At 47.3% G+C, this 20,480-nt stretch overlaps 1 protein-coding gene across 1 annotated transcript in view; it reads left to right on the plus strand.

Annotated features, from left to right (window-relative positions):
* CLIC5 (CLIC family member 5) overlaps positions 1 to 20,480 on the plus strand; it is a 107,710-nt gene that overhangs the window by 67,513 nt on the left and 19,717 nt on the right. Inside the window, exon 4 of the mRNA XM_022582051.2 lies at positions 847 to 953. Coding sequence (XP_022437759.1) covers positions 847 to 953 — 107 coding nt within the window. The remainder of the gene's footprint in view (positions 1 to 846; positions 954 to 20,480) is intronic.

Genomic DNA, 20,480 nt, shown 5'->3' on the forward strand with positions numbered 1-20,480 from the left:
TTGTCCCCCGTCTCCTCCCACCCTTGCCTGGCCATCCATGTAAAATGTTTGTGAAATAATATTTTTTGAAAATTAGAATGGCTTGTTTTGATGGTGCCAGTGGGGTCAAAGCAAGCTTGCCTCATTTGGTCTCAAGGCCAGTAGGAGAGAGCCCTAACCCCAGTTTGCCTCTTATACTCTTCTGGCTTCAAAATGGAAGAATGCATGAGGGAGAGGCGCTGGGTCATTGCAAATATATCTCCATGCCTGGAAATAAAACAATTGTAAATGCTTGTCCCACTGACGTAGCCTGGTAGTTTCTGCATCTGATTCCTGCCCACAAATAAGAATATTTCAGAAGAGGACCATTCCTTTCAAGAGATGATTTCGAGGCCTCAGTGCCGAGGTGCCTAGCACTTCCTTGCTCCTAGAATTAGCTCCATGCAGCTAGGATTATAATCGCAGGCCTGGCAGTGGGTAGTTATTTTAACACGGGTTGGGGAAAAGTCTGGGACCCCACCTGATGCAGAGGAGAACTCACTGAGAATTTTGACTAAGACCTGGGCATTGCCGCATCATTGTTGGTGGTCCCAGGAAGAGAATACACCCTGGACCCTCTGAGTGGTGCTCTGCTTTTTTGCCCACAGGCTGCGTTCCTGGGCAGTTCTCCACACCTCACTGGACTCTAGTTCCCTCTATCATTAGAGATGCAAGTGCCCACCTCCCTAGAGGATGGGTTGGAAAAACACCAAAAGATTTGTAGATCCTGCTAGAAACAAGAGTGTTTCCTGCTAGAAACTCATCGTGAGGTGATGGGAAGGGGCTCTGAGTTCTCACTGACCCTAGAACACTGGTCTTGCATTCCAGGTACCCCAAACTGGCTGCGAAGCACCGGGAATCCAACACAGCGGGCATCGACATCTTCTCCAAGTTCTCCGCCTACATCAAAAACACAAAGCAGCAGAACAACGCCGGTAAGTGGTTCCCTTCTACCCAGAGCCCCTGGTGGCACTGTCCCCTGCCCAGGGCATCTTCAGACGCTCAGACCAGAGAAGCAGCTGGAATCAATGCTTTTATTCACTCGCCCTGAGGCCCCCTTGATGCAGGAGAGTGGGTGGTAGATCTTGCTTTCTGGCCAGTGCAGGAGAAATGGCCAGTGAGCCTTACTGTGGAACTGGAGGAGGGATGCAGTTTGTGTTCTGAGCCTGCCATAGTGCACATCATGATACACCGCACACAGGGTCCTGCCTCGGCCGTACTACTGTCTGTTTGTCCCCAGTTCATGACCCTGCTGCGCTCACAGGAAGTGCTGTTTGGAACAACACATTGCGGCTTCCAGGGGGTTGACCAGAGCCCATGGTGGGACAGGGCAGTCACCATGGTGGTAAATGCTCAAGGCAGAGCCCAGCCCTCTGCATTCCCCCCAACGGCAAGTGCAGAAGGTGCTGGGAAGCCTCTTCTCCAAGCCTGGCTCAGCCTCCACCCGGCCCTTAATTTCTAGCATTGGCCATAGAACTCAGACTTGGTTCTCTTCTGGTGCCTTCTCAGAGGGGTTCGAGCTCCTCATTTAAGCTGGTAGCACTTTTAGTCCCTCACTTGACTTGGTCCTTTAAGCATGAGCTGAAGCAATTTGAATAGAACTGTCACATCGAGCATGTGTAACTTTAGAACAGTGTTAGCTCCTGTGAGGAGAAGGAAGAAGGATGAGGAAGTTTGCTTGCCGTCCGAATAGGAGGATGGAGCCCAGTGCTGAGCCAGGCAGAGCAAGGGCGTCACGAAAACTTCGTGAATGAGTGAGTGAATGAATGGTGATTGGCTGGACAGCACTTCTTGAGTCTTCATGAATGAACAAGGAACTGAATGTATATCAGACGAACACGCAATGGCTCCTGAAACAAGGTGGTCCATTTGTTTGGACCACCTTGGAGCTAACTGCTGCAGGAGCTCAGAAGAGAAAGGCATCTCTTTGGACCAAAGTGACCAGGAAAGGCAGCCGGGATGAACTTTTGGCAGGAACAGTGGTGTGGTGGGAAGTAAATGATTCAGTTAACAGCCACTGTGGAGCTGGATCGTGCCATCCACAGAACTAGATTCTAGAAAAAGAACTAGAAAAAGACACGCAGTCTTCAAGGCCTCCTGACTGGTACAGAAGAAAAGGCTTAAGTTCACAAAAATAACAAGACAAGACGTAAATGGTGCCTTCATCAAAGGGAGTCTGATTATCTGCCCTATGAGAGGAGGAAAGAGTATCTGCCAAAGGGGTTCAGGAGTAGGAAGGATTCACCTTTGGGTCATCTGAGAAGATTTCCTGAAGGGGTTTCACCTGGGTGGTGAAGATCCAGGGGGAGTCAGTTGGCTGGGAACATAGGATGGAAGACGTGGGGAGGGTGAGAAAACTCCAGTGACAGAGACCAGAGAAGCATCTGGAGTCTGCAGTGCCAGCTGGGGGGACTGGATTTTATCCTGTGGGCAAGGCAGTCATTAGAGGTGCATGAAGAGGCACTGCAGCGAGAGTGGCCTTTTAGGGACAAGAAAAAGGAGAAGCATGAGGGAAACCTTTTAAATTTACTCAGCGCTTTTGCTTCATTGATGTTTGCAGCCTGTGGTGTGTCGAGTATCATCCCGCGGTCTGTATCCGCCTGGGACCTCAGAATGTGACCTTATTTGGAAATAGAGTCTTTGCAGATGTAATTAGGTAACGGTCTCGAGATGAGATGGTACTGATCTAGTGTGGTCCCTAAATCCAATGACTGGTGTCCTTAGAAGAAGAAAAGGGGACACACAGAGATGGGGGTGGGGGCATGTGAAGACAGAGCAGGGATTACAGTGCTGTAGCCACAAGCCAAGGACCACTTGGGGCCACCAGAAGCTCAAAGGGTCAAGGAAGCATCCCCCCCAGAGCCTTGGGAGGGTACGTAGCCCTGTGACATCTTGACTTGGATTTCTGGTCTCCAGAACTGGGAGAGGAGAGATTTCTGTTGTTTTAAGCCACACGGTTTGTGGTCCTTTGTGGTGGCAGCCCTAGGTGGCTAATGCAGCCCTCACAGCCATGGATCGATCGTGTGAAAGGCAACCCCCGCCCTCGCTCTGCTGCAGACACAGAAGCAATGGGACGGCAGTGGCTTGTCCTCGCCCCCAGGGCCTAAGCTGGCTCTCAATTCCAGTTTTCAGATTCCACATCCAGCGTCCTTTCAGCCGCAAATATCTTCCTTCATAGCCGTTGAAGCGCCAGCAGACAGATTGTCTTAGCCGAGCCTTCCAGACTTCTCAGGTTGTGAGTGGTATTTACATATGAGCCGTATTTACAGTTCTCCTGCCCCCAAAGCCAAAGCAACCACTGAACATCATGTATCGGTCTCTCGTAAACTGAACACTCTCCAGTTTTCATTGTTTCCGCTTCTTCTGTTTCACCCTGTTTTCCTCTGTGATGGGTTTTGCGCTTGTGACTCCTTCTCCCCTAAAACTCATTTGCACATTTCAAAGCGCCAGTGTTTCCCATGTCCCCAGTTGCCTGTCCCCCAGATCACAGTCCTCTGTGCTGTTCGCTCCTGCCTTTTAACAAGACACCAAGTTCTTCCTTCAGTGTGACTATAGCTTCCCCTCCCGCCCCCTTCACTTTTCTTCCCCAAGCCCACACCCTCAGTCACGGTCAACTGGTCAGCTGGCTCCACAAGTTCTTAGGCTCAGCCAGCCAGCACCCGGAGCTCCGCTGGGCCCGTCCGAGAGCTGGCACCACGGCCAGCTGGCACCACGGCCACGCCACCCAGCCGCTGGCCTGTGAGACCATCCGCACCCTGTCTCTGCTTTGTCCGAGCTCTGTACCCACAGGTCTCTGCAAGGGCATCAACGTCAGCCCCCAGGCTTCCCCTGACAGCCTTCTGCATCTTCAGCTCTGCGTTTGTTTATCCAACATCTTTTTCAGACTGTCCCTTTTGTGTTTTCAATTTTTTTTTTTCTCTTGAGCAGAGCCCTCCCTCCACATAATACCCCAGCACCCTCCACCCAGCCCCGAAACACACTGACTGTCTTCTTGGTCCTTTTCTGCCCTGTCAACAACAAAGCGTGAAAACACCCCACACTGTGACCTGGTTCTACATGATGGATCGATTCTCCACTCCCGTGGTGGTTACGGAAACCACCATTCAGAATCTCCCTGTTGTTCACAAATCCTCAAAAAAGACCCCAGCTACTGGAACTCAAGACCCCATCCTGGAGGAGCCATCCACAGCTAGCACGCAAGGGAGTTGTCCGTTAGTTAGTACATTCAGTCATTCATTTATTCATTCAACAAACACAGATTACACGAAGTGGATCCAAGTCTGAGCTAATGTTTAAAGGGTGCTCCTTGTGTGCCAGGCACCGGGCTGTGTTCCGGACTTGCCAAGACAAATGAGACAACACCATTGTCCTCGATAAACTAACCATCGACAGGGGCCTGTGAAACATGCAAACGTGCAGTTACTGACCTGGGTTTGAGTCCCAGATCTGCCACTTAGAGCTGTACCACTTTGCCCGAGAGACTTCTCTCTGAGCCTCCGTTTCTGCATCTGTAAAACATACTTAATAATGCTTTCAATTTCATCAATCTGACAAATAAGGCCATTAATAGCATATCCAAGGTTTGTCATGCAGAGTCATTTATTTATAAGTTAATCCTTTAGCACACTGCCTGACACGTCATAGCGCTCTTTAAATGTTAACTTTGATTATCACTAGAGTAAAAATGAGACAAACACGAATACTGGCATCGGAAACAGCTGCTTCAGCTCTTGCTTTTTGACCCCCAACCAGCACTTCCAAATCTCCCACTCATTTAGTCTCTTTTCTACTTGTTTAATTTTGGTTCCCATTTTCTTGGTGCATTTTCCTCCTCTCCAAAGTATACAGTGGCTCCCTTGGTCCATGGATGCGGAATCTGCAGATTCAGAGGGCTGACTGTCCGGTGCCACTTTATAAAAGGGACTTGAGTGTCTGTGGATTTTTGATACCCGAGGGAGTTCGTGAGTGAGAAGAGCTCTAGGGATGACACCCAAGGATCACCCACAGCTATGGGGTCAGGAGGGTCTGAGGGAGCGGAGCCAGGGAGGAAGATAAAGAAGGAGTAGCAAGTGAGGAAGGGGGCAGGGGGTTGGGGGGTCGTGAAGATGAGGAAGAAAAACTTTACAGAAAAGATTGATCTATGATATAAGACACTGCCCAGGTCATGGGAGGCTTTGCCTTTTGTGTTCAGCTTTCTGGACTTGTCCTCAGGCATCCTTCTCCGACTGCTTCTCTCACCTGCATCAGCCCATAACTCAGACCCTACTCAACAGGAGAGTCAGGCTGACCCAGGAGCACAGGCCCTTCTCCCTTGGAACTCGGAGGTGCAGCGAGAGACCAAGAAACCACGTGGCCCGAGGAAGGGCGTCTTGGAGATGGGAGAGAGCAGCCCTGCATTTAGATTCGGCTGCAGGAGTCCCTGCCCTGGGCCCCGCACATTCGTGTTTCAATCTTGCAAGGAAAGGCTTTGTCATTTGTTGAGTCTTGAAGGTTTATAGAGTTCTGCAGCAGAGGATGGTGGGGAGGGTGCCAGCATGATCCATCCCACCTTTGGCATGTCCGGTAACAAGCCTGGAGTTAGCCGTGCTCAGCTCTGCCCTGCATCCTGCATCCTGCATCCTGCCTCTGCCTGGCAGAGGCCACTTTTCAGCCATGCTGGTGGCCCCATCTCTAATGTCCTCCCTCTCTGCGAGTACCCATCCTGGCACTTCTCCGTTCACCTTCCTCAGAGATGCCACCGTGGCACACAGACCCCAGGCGACCCAAGACTGGGCAGCAGCCCCCAGACTCAGCAGTTCCGGCTCCCCTCGCTTCCCAACCCCACAACTTGCTCAGCGCTCTGCCCGCTGGGATGTCAGTTTGGTGTATCCCTTCCCTCGAGGGGTTTCTTTGACACCCTACTTTACCTTGTCACTCCCACTCTTCTCTGTCATCTTGTAAGAGGACCTGGGCTTTTCTCTCTGAATATCCATCTTGTATTTTGCACTTTTTACCCTCAAGCTGCTGTTTGAACAGACTCTTAAAAACCTCTGCCAAACCCCTTGGCTTTCAAGAAGCTCATTTTAGCTGTTTATTCTAATCCGGGCATAAATTACTATATTTTACTTTCTTTTCCCCCAACCTCTCCTTTTTCTTCTGCTTCAGTCCTGTCCATTCTACTGGTTTATTTCACTTTTTGTACGTACTGCAGGGTCCAGGCAGTTAACAAATGGATCTCATGTGTATTTTTAGTTCTCTATTCTTATTCGCTATTTTTAAAGTCCTTTTTTAATTCCTCCAGCCCTATCACGTGTCCCTAGATGTAGTTAATATCCCTGCCCACGTGACCATCTCATTTTTGGCTTGTGTCTCATTCTCATGTACTTTCCCCCATTTTCCATCACCGTTCCTTTATCCTCTGCACAAGCCCATGTCCACGGGGCTCTCTTCCCCTGCTAAGAGGTCTAAAAAGCCCCAAACCCCTCTGTTTGTATCTAATCCATAGATCATATGCAGCCTCGTGGCTTTTCCTTCCTACATTTGCATATTCCTTTTTCACACATCTGACACAGGCTGCCTGTACCACCTATTTCTGTGCTAAGTGGTGTTTTTCCCACCGTTGGTCTTTCAACGCTCCCTCGAAATTCCCTCATCTCATCCCCCCTCAAGTCTGGCTTTCTCTCTTATTTCCGCCTCTGTATGCATCCGTCTTGGGGGCTTTCTTTCTAATTTTGAAATGTATACGAATGGCTTTATAGCCACTCACAGGGACACGTAAAGCTCTGCAAAGCAACATACCCTAGAAGGAGGTGAGAAAGAAGAACAAGGCGGGTCATAAAACGAGCTCAGGGCGAGCACGACAGGAAAGGCAGCTCCCAGAGCCCCAGTGCTGAACGCAGACGGCAGACCACGACACCCTGGTCAAGATGAAAGCAAACCAGCCTCCCAGGAGAATGACAAGTATTCCCGATTTGGGGCTTGAGTCGTAGTCATAGAGGAGCTGTTATTGTCATCTTCTTTGTCTATTCCCTCCTGTGACTCCCCTTCCTGTTCTCTTGGAGCCCAGGCCCGCTGACTTCATGCCAGTATGACTCCTCCGTCTTCACCCCGCCCTTTGGCTGCACCCCTCCCCGCCCGTCTCCTCTTCAGTCCTCACTACACCTGACATCCATTTTCTTCTTTTTCCTGCCTAGGCCTGTTTCTCTCTCTGTCTTTTTTAATCTCCTTCATAGACAGAGTTTTTTTTTCTTAAGTTTCTTTTTAAGTTTTGGTTTTTTTTTTTTTGATGTGGATGAATTTTAAAGTCTTTATTGAATTTGTTACAATATTCCTTTGGTTTTTTTGGCCGCGAGGCATGTGGATCTTAGCTCTCCGAACAGGGATCAAACCCTCACCCCCTGCACTGGAAGGCAAAGTCTTAACCATTGGACCACCAGGGAAGTCCCCCATAGACAGATTCTTAAATCCACACTACACTCTGTATCTCCATTTATTCAGTTTCCACGCAACCCAGTCAGGGATGGCCTAGACCAACCTTCATAAGTGTCATCAATGATGCACGTGGGGCTAAATCCAACAGGCATTTAATTAATTAATTAACTAATTAATTAATTATTAATTTATTTTTAGTATAGTTGATTTACAATGTTGTGTTAGTGTCTGGTGTGCGGCAAAGTGATTCATGTATATATTTATGTATGTATATAATCTATCCTTTTTCAGATTCTTTTCCATTATAGGTTATTACAAGATGTTGAATATAGTTCCCTCTAGGTCCTTGTTATCTATTTTATATATAGCAGTGTGTACTTGTTAATCCTGAACTCCCAATTTAGCCCTCCCCCTCCCTTTTTATTAATTGACACATAACCTTGTATTAGTTTCAGGTAGACAACATAATCATTCAATATTTGTATTCATTGCAAAATGTTCACCACAATAAGTCTAGTTAACATCCATCACCACACACAGTTACAAATTTTTTTCTTGTGATGAGAACTTTTTTTTTCTTTTTTTTTTTTTTGCGGTACGCGGGCCTCTCACTGTCGTGGCCTCTCCCGTTGCGGAGCACAGGCTCCGGACGCGCAGGCTCAGCGGCCATGGCTCACGGGCCCAGCCGCTCCGCGGCATGTGGGATCCTCCCGGACCGGGGCACGAACCCGTATCCCCTGCATCGGCAGGCGGACTCTCAACCACTGCACCACGAGGGAAGCCCGTGATGAGAACTTTTAAGATCTACTCTTTTAGCCACTTTCAAATATGCAATACGGTATATTATTAACTATAGTCGCCATGTTGTACATTACATTCCCAGGTCTTATTTATTTTATAACTGGAAGTTTATAGCTTTTGACCCCCTTCACCCATTTTGCTTGCTCCCCAACCCCTGCCTTAGGCAACCACCAATCTGTTCTCTGTTATCTATGAGCTCTGTTTTTTGTTTGTTTTGTTTTTAGATTCCACATATAAGTGAGATCATACAGTATTTGTCTTTCTCTGACTCATTTCACTTGGCATAATGCCTTCTAGGTCCATCCATGTTGTTGCACATGACAAGATTTCCTCCTTTTATGGCTGAATAATATTCCAGTGTGTGTGTGTATACACATATATATCACATTTTCTTTATCCATTCATCCATTGATGGACACCTAGGTTATGTCCATGTCTTGGCTATTGTAAATCACGCTGCAGTATACGTGGGAGTGCAGATATCTTCTTAAGTTAGTGTTTTTGTTTCTTTGGATAAATACCCAGAAGTGGAATTTTTAGTGTTTTTGTTTCTTTGGATAAATACCCAGAAGTAGAATTGCTGGATCATGCCTGTCTCTTTTCATTATGACTGATGGGCCCCTGTGCTGTGTTTGCAAAGATGTCCCCCTTTCTAGCTATGGAAGACACTGGGATATCCTAACATACTCCTGCTAAAATATTTGCCCTAGTAAGATACTTCTAACTTCCTAAATAAAGTCCTAAAGCCCCTTCCTTGGACACACATGATGTGCTGGCCCCAGTGTTATGTGTTTAGAGTCCCATGCTTGCACTGAGTTGTCTCTCTAGCTGTTGACCTTTATTAGTTGTAAGTGCAGTGGCCATATTTTCCAAACTGAAAAATCACATGTCTAACAAATTGCCTTCATTGAAAATAATCAAATTATAAGAAATCAGTACTGTCCCAGAAAATCCAGGACATATGTCTCCAAATGAAAAGCACCTGGCTTTTTGGTCCCCAGTCCAAATCCACACCTGGCTGCCACTGCGTGGGGGGAAGGCAAGTGCATCACATTTCCTGCCACCTCCTGGCCCCAGATCCTTGACCAGACAAATGAGTCTCCATTAGCCATGAGCTTCTCTGAGCAGTCTTGGTTCTGTTTCCAAATAAGGATCAAGGTTTCCTCCCTTCCTGAGGCTTGTGTCAGCGGCTTCACTTCCTGGGGCCTGGAAGCAGGTAGCAGGCGCCCTGGGTTTATTCTGAGAAAATTGATAGTCACAGCCACGTATCCTGAAGAAGACCCTCAGGGTATCTAGAAACCTCGGTGAGCTCATCTCATCATTGGGCTGGTCATTCTCTCTGGATGGACATGTGACTGAAGGCCTACATCGTGGTTATCAACACAATATCAATTACTCTCATCCTGCCTCTCTCGCCCCCAGCATCTCCCGGAGCCCTCAGGAAAGGCAGCTTGAGCAAACCAGCCACAGCTGGATTCCTTACTCCTTCCTTGTCTCCCTCCTCCATTCAGACCCGAATCTTCAAATCACTCCTGTCTTCTCTTCTAAGAGGTGCCCCCCGAAGTGGGCCATGCTCCGGGTGGATGCTAGTAGAAAAAGAATCTGCCTGTAGCACTGGCGATCTTCTTTCCCTGCCACGTTCTCCAAGGCTCGTGTCCGCATGAGCTCACCCCTGTCCGCAGCCTGCCTGGCTCCATCAGACCAACACACAGACTCCTCCTGCGTCCAGCTCTGCTCATGCTTGCCCCTGCGTCAAAGTGCCTCTTCCCTAGCACATGCCCCTCACTCCCATTTTTTTTTTAAAATTAATTTATTTATTTTACATTTATTTTTGGCTGTGTTGGGCCTTCGTTTCTGTGCGAGGGCTTTCTCCAGTTGCGGAGAGCAGGGCCACTCTTCATCGCGGTGCGCGGGCCTCTCACTGTCAGGGCCTCTCCCGTTGTGGAGCACAGGCTCCAGACGCGCAGGCTCAGTAGTTGTGGCTCACGGGCCTAGCCGCTCCGCGGCATGTGGGATCTTCCCGGACCGGGGCACGAACCTGTGTCTCCTGCATTGGCAGGCGGATTCTTAACCACTGCGCCACCAGGGAAGCCCCCTCACTCCCTTTTAATAAGATCTGTAAAAGCCGTTAAGTACATATATTAAACAAGACAATCACCATTGGATGTATAGAAAATTGAGGATCACAAGACTTCAGCTCAGTATTAAGAAGTTTACAATTAAATCTGCAGAATGGGCCACCAACTAAAGAAGAGAGGGTCCCGTCAACGGAAGGGTACAAAAAGAGACTGAACCTTCAGAGGTTGGACCTTTTCCTAACCTAAGTGGTCGACTATTATAAGACACTTATTTTAAGTACCACTAAGAAGCAAAAAGTGCCTTCAAGTAAACAAAAATGCTTTCACTTAAACTCTTAAGATTTTCATGGGAAGACGCAGTCTGATTTTGAAGATGTCAAATGTGAAAAAATGTGCATCTTAGTCTCGATGAAATATGGAAGGCAATTCCCATAGCCCTTTTTTTCGTGGGCCTCTCACTTTTGTGGCCTCTCCCATTGAGGAGCACAGGCTCCAGACTTGCAAGCTCAGTGGCCATGGCTCATGGGCCCAGCTGCTCCGCGGCATGTGGGATCTTCCCAGACCGGGGCACGAACCCGTGTCCCCTGCATCGGCAGGCGGACTCTCAACCACTGCGCCACCAGGGAAGCCCTCCCATAGCCCTTTTTAAATCTAACATTCCGTTACTTCCTAGAGTCTAAGCGTGAAATGTCAAACCCTCCCTTCTGCTTGACCTTGAGCTACCCTGTTGGAAGGAAAGCGAATTGAGGTCAATACTGCTTCCAGATCCCTCTGGGATGGCTGTCCTAACCCCATATCCCTTTGTCTCTCCTGCCTGGAAACAAGTAGTGCTTATCTCTTAGCTCAGGGTTTGGCAAGCTTTTAGACTTTTCAGGCTCTGCAGGATGTCGGCGCTGCTCGACTCTGCTGCTGGAAGAATAAAGTGGCCACGGACAATACGTAAACCAATGGGCGTGGCTGTGCTCCGATACAACTTCTTTTATGGCACTGAAATTTGAATTTCACAACATTTTCAGGGATCACAAAGTATTATTCTCTTTTGACTTTTTTTTCAACCATCCAAAAATGTAAAAAACATTCGTAGCTTCAGGGCAGTGCAAAAATAGGCAGTAGGCTGGATTTGGCCCTTGGACTGTAAATTGCTGAGCTCTGTCTTAGACAGTCCAGGGCTACAGTAGCAAGTTCTCTTAATTTTTATGCCTCTCATCCTCCTCATGTCTAGTATAGAGACTATTAATAGTGTCCTTTTTTGCACTATCATGTTAATTAAACGAATGAATGCATTGAAGCACTTCAGACAGTAGGCACCAATAGGTGATGGCTACTACTGCTTCTGCTATTCATTTCATGAATCCTCCCCCGGATCCCATGGAACCCACCCTTTGGACTGGGCAGTCCAGCTTTTCCGGTAATGTAGAAGTATGTGCTGCCCTCTTCTGGCAGGTGGAGGAATCAGCGCGAGGGACAGCTCCTCATGTTTTAGTGTAAGGAAGCCTGTGGACCTTTAAGCATCTCCTGCGTTCACGGACTCGGTTATCCTGAGCTTTAGTTGGGAATTCCAGAAGACGCCAGGTCTCCTTCGGGGGCTTGAAGCCATCTTGCTTTATCTGTCCCCTGCACCCAGGGTGGGGCATATGTCCCAGGCCTGATGGATCCTCCAGAGGTCGCTGGCTGCCTGGTGATAAGCTGTCCTCCATCAACTACTTCTTCCTCCCTTGCCTCTCCCCACTCCATCACCTCCAGTCTTTGCTTTTATGAACTTCCTTGACCTAAAGTAGGAAAGTATTTGAAAGGAGTGAGAGCGGCCTGGGAGGGCCGTTAGCCCAGAACTAACAAGCCCCTTACTATCAAAGCCCCCTGTGCTTTTTCCTGCAGCCTTGTGAAAGCCAGCTTCTGTGGGGGGCAGGGGTGGAGCGTTTCTCCAGATTCCCCAGGATGTGGCAAGCCGCGTTCAGAAGCCAGTGTGTGCATTTATTATTCCAAGCCAACCGTTTTCATCCCAGGCCCTTCCTTCCTTCACCTCTTCCTCCCTTCTGCCCTCAGCCCCAGGTCACGGTGGGCCCAGGCTGGAGGCCAGGCCTTCGCAAGGGGATGGGCACGACCCTCCCTTATTCAACCTCGTGCTCAGAGATGAAAGCTAAGGCAATATGTCAAAAGGAGAAGGAACGTGCGTTGTAATCGCGCTGCTCAGAGACAGAGGTCCTGAGGTGGCGTGGGCTTCCAGATCTATGCTATAAGAAACCCCAACGTTTTCTTTTGGAGGAAGATAGCTGTGTCCAACTCGGGACAACGGGTTTCCTGGAAGGAGGCCCGAGCCCAGGCTGTTATCACGAGGGCATCTCCGGGGTGGTCCCTGGACTACCACAGTGCAGAGGGTAATGCGGGGGACTGTCTTCCCACTTCCTCACAAAGCAGCCACTGCTGTCTCATTTCAAAAACGCCTCTGGTCATAAAGGAGCCCTTCAGGCTGCCTTCCTTGGCCACCCTTGCGTGCCCAGTGCCCAGGGCCAACTTGGGGTATTTCGTTTGTTTGTTGGGTTACCGTTTTGCTTTGATTAACAGTCTTACGAGGAAAAACCACCTAGGCTCGGTGGGACCCACCTCCGAGGTGTGGAGCGCCCTGCAGAGATGCTCGGCTGTCTTCACACCCACGGAGGGTCCTTGAGGCTAAGAGCCGGAGGGAGGGGAAGGGTCGAACAATTCCTTTTGGCACCTACAGCGGTTGCCCAGAGCATCCCTCCAGAGGGTCTTGGATTTGGCTTATGATCAAGGCCGTCGCTGTGGCCATGTCTAATTTCACAGATGTTGCTCCTGAAACGAAGTCTTCAGGAAGGCGGTTGGTGGCATTGGGCTGCCGAAGGCGGCAGGCCTGGGGAGGGAGGAGGGGGAAAGGGGGATGGCAAGCAGGGTCCTGCGTGGGTGGGCGCATTCATTAGTGGAGAGAGCCGCCGTTAGCTGTGTGGGCTCCCAGCAGCAGAGCTGAGACCATCAACACCATTCCATGTGCTGGAATTTCCCGCCGTCTGACCAGAACGAGCTCGCCTGGTCTGGCCTGGCCTTGGATCAAGGCCTGGGGAATAAGGAACATTAAATGACTAATTCGAACACGAGTTCAGTGCTCTTGCACCTCGGGCTACCGTTACTTTATCCTGTGCAACGGATACAGACTCTTACACATTCTGCACGTGGGAACTCAATCTCTACCTTTCTCTCTCTCTCCCCCTCCATGCAGACACACACACACACACACACACAGCTAGTGTGTGTTCTGATATTGCTATGTGCCAGCTACGGCCATTGCATGGCTCCTCAAATAAACAGGGTCATCGATCAATTAATCTGAAAAAAAAAAAGTGCTTGCGTGTAAAGTTGTATTAGTGCCAAGACACGATGGGGTAGCTTTGCCGTTAAGCCCCATGGTGTTCAGACCACAAAGCATGGGGTGCGTGTGGGTGCAGGTGTCTACATGTCATTGTGCGCGTACCGGTCTGGAGGGCTGTAGTTGGTTTATACGGTGACTGCACTCATAGTCTCTCATCTGTGATTAGAACGTAGCTTTGAGGGAAAAATCCCCCTCTTCTCTGTTGACTCTCGGTGGAGAATGGCTCTGGGGAAATGAGCACGTAGAATGGGTTCCCCATTTGTGGTGGAGCTGGGGCTGAAAATGACAAGATGTGAAATCCAGGTAGTGGGTTGAACCTTCTAACCAAAACTTCAAATTCACCCCAATTATGAATCCTCCTTGTCAAATCTGTCGCGATCTTATCCAGGCAGGATGGGCAACATTCTCTCCATTTCACATGAGAAAAGCTGAAGCGTGGATAAACTGTTCAGAAGACATGATGGAGCCAGCGATGGACGTAGGGCAAACCAGGCATTTCTCAGCTTTTAAACTCTTTTGCTACAAACCAGTAATACTAAAACATAAGAATTGAAACCAGGGGTTAAATCCAGTCTGGTATTTATCAGCAACTTAGAGAGGATTATTTATTCATTTACTTAAAATACTTTATTTTCTTCCTTCTTTTTTTTATTATTTATTTTCTTTATCTTTTTGGCTGCGTTGGGTCTTAGTTGCGGCACGCAGGATCTTTGTTGAGGCATGAGGGATCTTTCGTTGTGGCGTGCAGGCTTGTCTCTAGGTGTAGTACGCGAGCTCCAGAGCGTCTGGGCTCTGCAGTTGTGTCGCGTGGGTTCCAGAGAGCGTGGGCTCTGTAGTTTTGCAGCACGTGTGCTCTCTCGTTGAGGCGCCCGAGCTCAGTAGTTGTGGCACGCGAGCTTAGTTGCCCCGCGGCATGTGGGATCTTAGTTCCCTACCAGGGATGGAACCCGCCTCCCCTGCGGTGGAAGGCAGATTCTTTACCACTGGCTGGACCACCAGGGAAGTCCCGAGGATAATTTATTGAAAAACAAAGTTGCTACACAGAATATTGACTTTACAACCTCTAGCTTTCTTTAAAACCCTGCTCTAGACCTGTCTTTCCGGAAGGCATCCCAACCCACCTCCAGCCTATTGGTGAGTTCAGCCTGAGAAGCCTCATGAACTAAAGAGACACAGAAGTTCAGGACTTACGGCTCAAGTGGCACTTCACTTTGCCTTGTGATCCAGACCATTATCCAACTTGAAGGTACATTTGAATCCCCCAGGGGTCTTGTGACAATGCAGTTATTGATGCAGTGGGTCTAGGGCGGGGCCTGAGGGCTCCCAGGTGGTCCTGATGCTGCTGGTCCAGGAGGGAGCTTTGGGAAGTAGGGTCTAGGCAGCAGTCTCCATGGAGACAAGCTGCCTGTGTCTCATTCATCACCCTCATCCCCAGAGCCCAGCTCATCATCTAGCCCAGAACAGGTGCTCAATACACATTTGCTAAATGAAGGAACGAACCATATCCCAAACACCTCGAGATGCCCCGACCCTCTCTGCTCATTTACTGAGAGAGGATGGAAGGGCTGACCCTGCTTCACCCGTGTCAGGAGCATTTCCTCCAGGATGCTTCCTGTTCCAGCCCGTCCCGCACTCACCTTTAAGCCTGTCCCACTGTACAGCCCCTTCCATTCTCTTGGTTACCCCTGACACTTCCCAGTCTCCTTTTACATTTTATGATACTCTATGGCTAGAACTGTCTCTCAGCTGAGCACATGTCATGCTTATATAACCCCTGTTATATTAAATCCAGTATCATGGTAGGAAAAAAAAAAGAAAAACCTCATTTAAAACCAATCAATAGGGCTTCCCTGGTGGCGCAGTGGTTGAGAGTCCGCCTGCCGATGCAGGGGAACGGGTTCGTGCCCTGGTCCAGGAAGATCCCACATGCTGCGAGCTGCTGGGCCCGTGAGCCATGGCCACTGAGCCTGCGTGTCCGGAGCCTGTGCTCCGCAACGGGAGAGGCCACAACAGTGAGAGGCCCACGTACCGCAAAAAACAAACAAACAAACAAAAAAACCAATCAATAAAAGTGTAAAAATCTGAACAGTTCCCCCACGAAAACTGTCAGTGTGGGTGGTGGTGTTGGCTTAAATGGTATTTTTCTTCTCACCCTCATTTTTATAACTACATTCAAGGAACGTTATATTCGGTGTTAAAGGTGAAACATCACCAAGATCGGGAAGAGTAAGCACCCAAGACTAAATTCTAGTGCTCTTCCAGCCAGAAGCCAGGGGTCAAATTATTTTTCTAGGAACTCCTAGTTGAAGAAGCATTCAATGATCTGGATCATAGTAAGAAATGCGTTTCTCTGTGCGCATGTCCAGAACGCCTTCCATTCCTGAATATTCCAGGGAAGAGGGTCCCACCCAATGATTTCTCAGCACCCCCCTGCCCAGCTCTAACTCTGACGGTCACACGCCCACTGGCATTTGCATTGACAGCTACCCATGTTTTGTTTCCATGGTGGAGATCTCAAAGCAAGCTTCCTCAACACTCTGCCCAGGTCCGGCCCTGGCCTCCATACTGCTTGTGTCGCTTGGCAGGGGCTGCAGATTGGTGATGGCCTTTGCGTCTCGTTTGGCTCTGATGACCCTGCAAGAGGGCATGCCAGGCCAAGCAAATGGAATCCCTGCATCCATCCCCCAGAAACCAAGGGCTCTCAGCACACAAAGAAAGGAGCCATCCCAGGTCCTCTAAGGACAGGAAGCCAGTTGCATAAGCATAGGGGGACATGGAGTTACAATTTAGGGCCTCTCATCTTTCCTCAAACCCCACTGAATAGCTCAGTCTTTCAACAAATACGTATTCAGTACCAGACACTGCCCAAGGTGCTAGAATAATAATATAATAATGAAGTATTGGCAATATCTATGTGTACTGGCAATGGTTGTGTTTGGCTGCATATAATACAAACCTGATCACAGAACCTAAAGCAAATTTTTATTTCATTTTACTTAGCAAAAGCCTATGTAGCATTTTATCAGTACTATGTGCCATGCCCTGCTCTAAGCACTCTTTATAAATGTTTACTTCTTTTTTTAAATTTATTATTATTATTTTTTATACAGCAGGTTCTTGTTAGTCATCAATTTTATACGCATCAGTGTATACATGTCAATCCCAATCGCCCAATTCAGCACACCACCATCCCCAGCCCCCTGCGGTTTCCCCCCTTGGTGTCCATACGTTTGTTCTCTACATCTGTGTCTCAACTTCTGCCCTGCAAACCGGTTCATCTGTACCATTTTTCTAGGTTCCACATACATGCGTTAATATACGATATTTATTTTTCTCTTTCTGACTTACTTCACTCTGTGTGACAGTCTTTAGATCGACCCACGTCTCAACAAATGACTCAATTTCATTCCTTTTTATGGCTGAGTAATATTCCACTGTATATATGTACCACATCTTCTGTAGCCATTTGTCTGTCGATGGGCATTTAGGTTGCTTCCATGACCTGGCTATTGTAAATAGTGCTGCAATGAACATTGGGGTGCATGTGTCTTTTTGAATTATGGTTTTCTCTGGGTATATGCCCAGTAGTGGGATTGCTGGATCATATGGTAATTCTATTTTTAGTTTTTCATAGAACTTCCATACTTTTCTCCATAGTGGCTGTATCAATTTACATTCCCACCAACAGTGCAAGAGGGTTCCCTTTTCTCCACTCCCTCTCCAGCATTTGTTGTTTGTAGATTTTCTGATGATGCCCATTCTAATCGGTGTGAGGTGATACCTCATTGTAGTTTTGATTTGCATTTCTCTAATAATTAGTGATGTTGAGCAGCTTTTCATGTGCTTCTTGGCCATCTGTATGTCTTCTTTGGAGAAATGTCTGTTTAGGTCTTCTGCCCATTTTTGGATTGGGTTGTTTGTTTCTTTAATATTGAGCTGCATGAGCTGTTTATATATTTTGGGATTAATCCTTCGTCTGTTGATTCATTTGCAAATATTTTCTCCCATTCTGAGGGCTGTCTTGTTTATGGTTTCCTTTGCTGTGCAAAAGCTTTGAAGTTTCATTAGGTCCCATTTGTTTATTTTTGTTTTTATTTCCAGTACTCTAGGAGGTGGATCAAAAAGATCTTGCTGTGATTTATGTTAAAGAGTGTTCTTCCTACGTTTTCCTCTAAGAGTTTTATAATGTCTGGTCTTACATTTAGGACTAGAATCCATTCTGAGCTTATTTTTGTGTATGGTGTTAGGGAGTGTTCTCATTTCATTCTTTTACATGTAGCTGTCCAGTTTTCCCAGCACCACTTACTGAAGAGACTGTCTTTTCTCCATTGTATACCTTTGACTCCTTTGTCATAGATTAGCTGACCATAGGTGCATGGGTTTATCTCTGGGCTTTCTATCTTGTTCCATTGATCTATGTTTCTGTTTTTGTGCCAGTACCATATTGTCTTGATTACTGTAGCTTTGTAGTATAGTCTGAAGTCAGGGAGTCTCATTCCTCCAGCTCCGTTTTTTTCCCTCAAGACTGCTTTGGCTATTCGCGGTCTTTTGTGTCTCCATACAAATTTTAAGATTATTTGTTCTAGTTCCGTAAAAAATGCCATTGGTAATTTGACAGGGATTGCATTGAATCTGTAGATTGCTTTGGGTAGTATAGTCCTTTTCACAATATTGATTCTTCCAATTCCAATCCAAGAACATGGTATATCTCTCCATCTGTTGGTATCATCTTTAATTTCTTTCATCTGTGTCTTATAGTTTTCTGCATACAGGTCTTTTTTCTCCCTAGGTAGGTTTATTCCTAGGCATTTTATTCTTTATCTTTATAAACGTTTACTTCTTAATAGGAGTTTGCTTTTCTTACATCACAAGAAGTCCAGAGAAGAGAGAATTCCAGGCAGTTGTAGTTCTTCAAGAAGTCATGGATCCAGCTCCTCAGAGCACCTGATTCTCCATCTTGAGTGTGTGACTCCCATTCTCATGCCACAAGATAGTTGCTCCAATTCCAGACATTACATCTGAGTTCAGGCACTGCCAGCTATGTCTTGTCTTTTCTTTCCCAGAAGCATATCCATCAATTTCCACTTAACATTTCATTGGCAAGAACTTGATCATTTGGCCTCCTCTAGTCTGGGAGTCTGGGACAATAAGTATTTGTGACCCAGCATGTTGCTACTCTGAAAAAATCTGGGTTCTCTTGGTAACAAAGAAGGTAAGAGTGAATTCTTGCTTATAATTCACTTTCAATTTAGTATGATTTTTTTAAAAAACTGCGGTGAAAATATCTCAGCTAGCCATGCCAAAAAGAGGCATACTATTTCAAATTCTCCCTTGGGGTTGACCAATTCTGAATCATTACCCCACCTAGGTTTTAGGCAACAGAAATATAAAATTGCACACTTAATCTGCAATACTCTTACTTCAAACTTTAGAAAATACAAGACTCACGTAGCAAAAGCTGTTTAGTACAAGTTATAATACACAGTGGAGAGTTTCCACCCCCCCCCCAAACTGTAATCCATGGGGGGGCAAGAGCAGGCACCCAGAGATCTGCTCTGAGCAAGGGAGGGGGCTGGTGTTATTGTGGCCTATCTGGAAAATTCTGCAAAAGTGTCGGTCACCCCCAACCCCCGCTCATCTTAGCCTCTAAGTTTGCCTCATTGCATGACTGTTAGGAAGAAGGCCCACTCTGGTGGGACTGTGGTCACGGCAGCAGAGTCAGAGTGAAAGGACCAGCTGAACACAAGAAAAAAAGACTCTGCCTAATTCATCCGGGGTGACTTTCTCGAGGCAGACGACCAGTCAAGCACAATATTTATCAAACATTCCTTTTCCTTGCAACTCTAAGAATTTATTAGCTGTTTTGTAGCTTTTATCCTTATACACCAGCATCATCACACACTACACATAACGACCACTTACTGCCTGCCAAGCGCTGTCCCAAGCCCTCTGCAGGCATTATTCACGGCCACCCTAGAAGGTGTGCTGTGCTATGATGTCTATTTTGCACATGAGGAAACTGAGACACCAGAGGTTAAGGTAGTATGTGGCAGAGCTGGGATCCCAACCCAAGCAGCTGGTCCCATGGTCTGTGCACTTGATCTGGGCACAGTATATACATTTAATACAGTTCATTATTGAAAATGCATGTGGTACGGAGTTTTTGAACGAGAGTAGGTAGGTCATTTCGGAAATTGGGATCAAATCAACTCATAAAACAACACATACTGATTGAATAACTACCATGTATGTTTCGCTATATATACCCAACCATCCCAGTTTCACCTCTAGAGTCCTAACTCAGCAATCTGTGGGGGACTAGGAGTCCCAAACCTGGCCCATAGAGGGCGCTCCATAGATACCCGTTTAACAAATGAAAGAATGGACCAACGGGAAAGGAATTTATAATCACAAAACGGCTAGAACCAGTAATCATTTAAATACAGAGCTGTGACAGCAGGGTGGCCGTTTTTAAAGCTGTTAATAGCTCTTACATAAAAGATGTGGCCATTTGAGGATGAAGCAAGACAGAATGTGGTTAAATCATTTCAGCCTGTTTGGAGGGGTTGAGAGTTGAGAATGAAAGTCTCTAGGTCTAAGCGCTGGAACAGATGACTGAGAAAGTTAGAACCTCCCTTGACCAGCTCCTTCCAAATGTTTGAACATCAACACTCCAGCTAGTCTATGGCCTGATACTTAAAAATAACCTGTTGGAAAGTCACTGTAAAAAAACTCCCAGTTTTCAGCCTGATTCCGTCCGCTGCATAAACTACAACCAGCATTAATAGCTT

The sequence above is a fragment of the Delphinapterus leucas genome, chromosome 10, assembly GCF_059928025.1.
Source record: "Delphinapterus leucas isolate spDelLeu-1000000601 "Yukka" chromosome 10, BTC_Dleu_Yukka2, whole genome shotgun sequence".
NCBI classification, from domain to species: domain Eukaryota; kingdom Metazoa; phylum Chordata; class Mammalia; order Artiodactyla; family Monodontidae; genus Delphinapterus; species Delphinapterus leucas.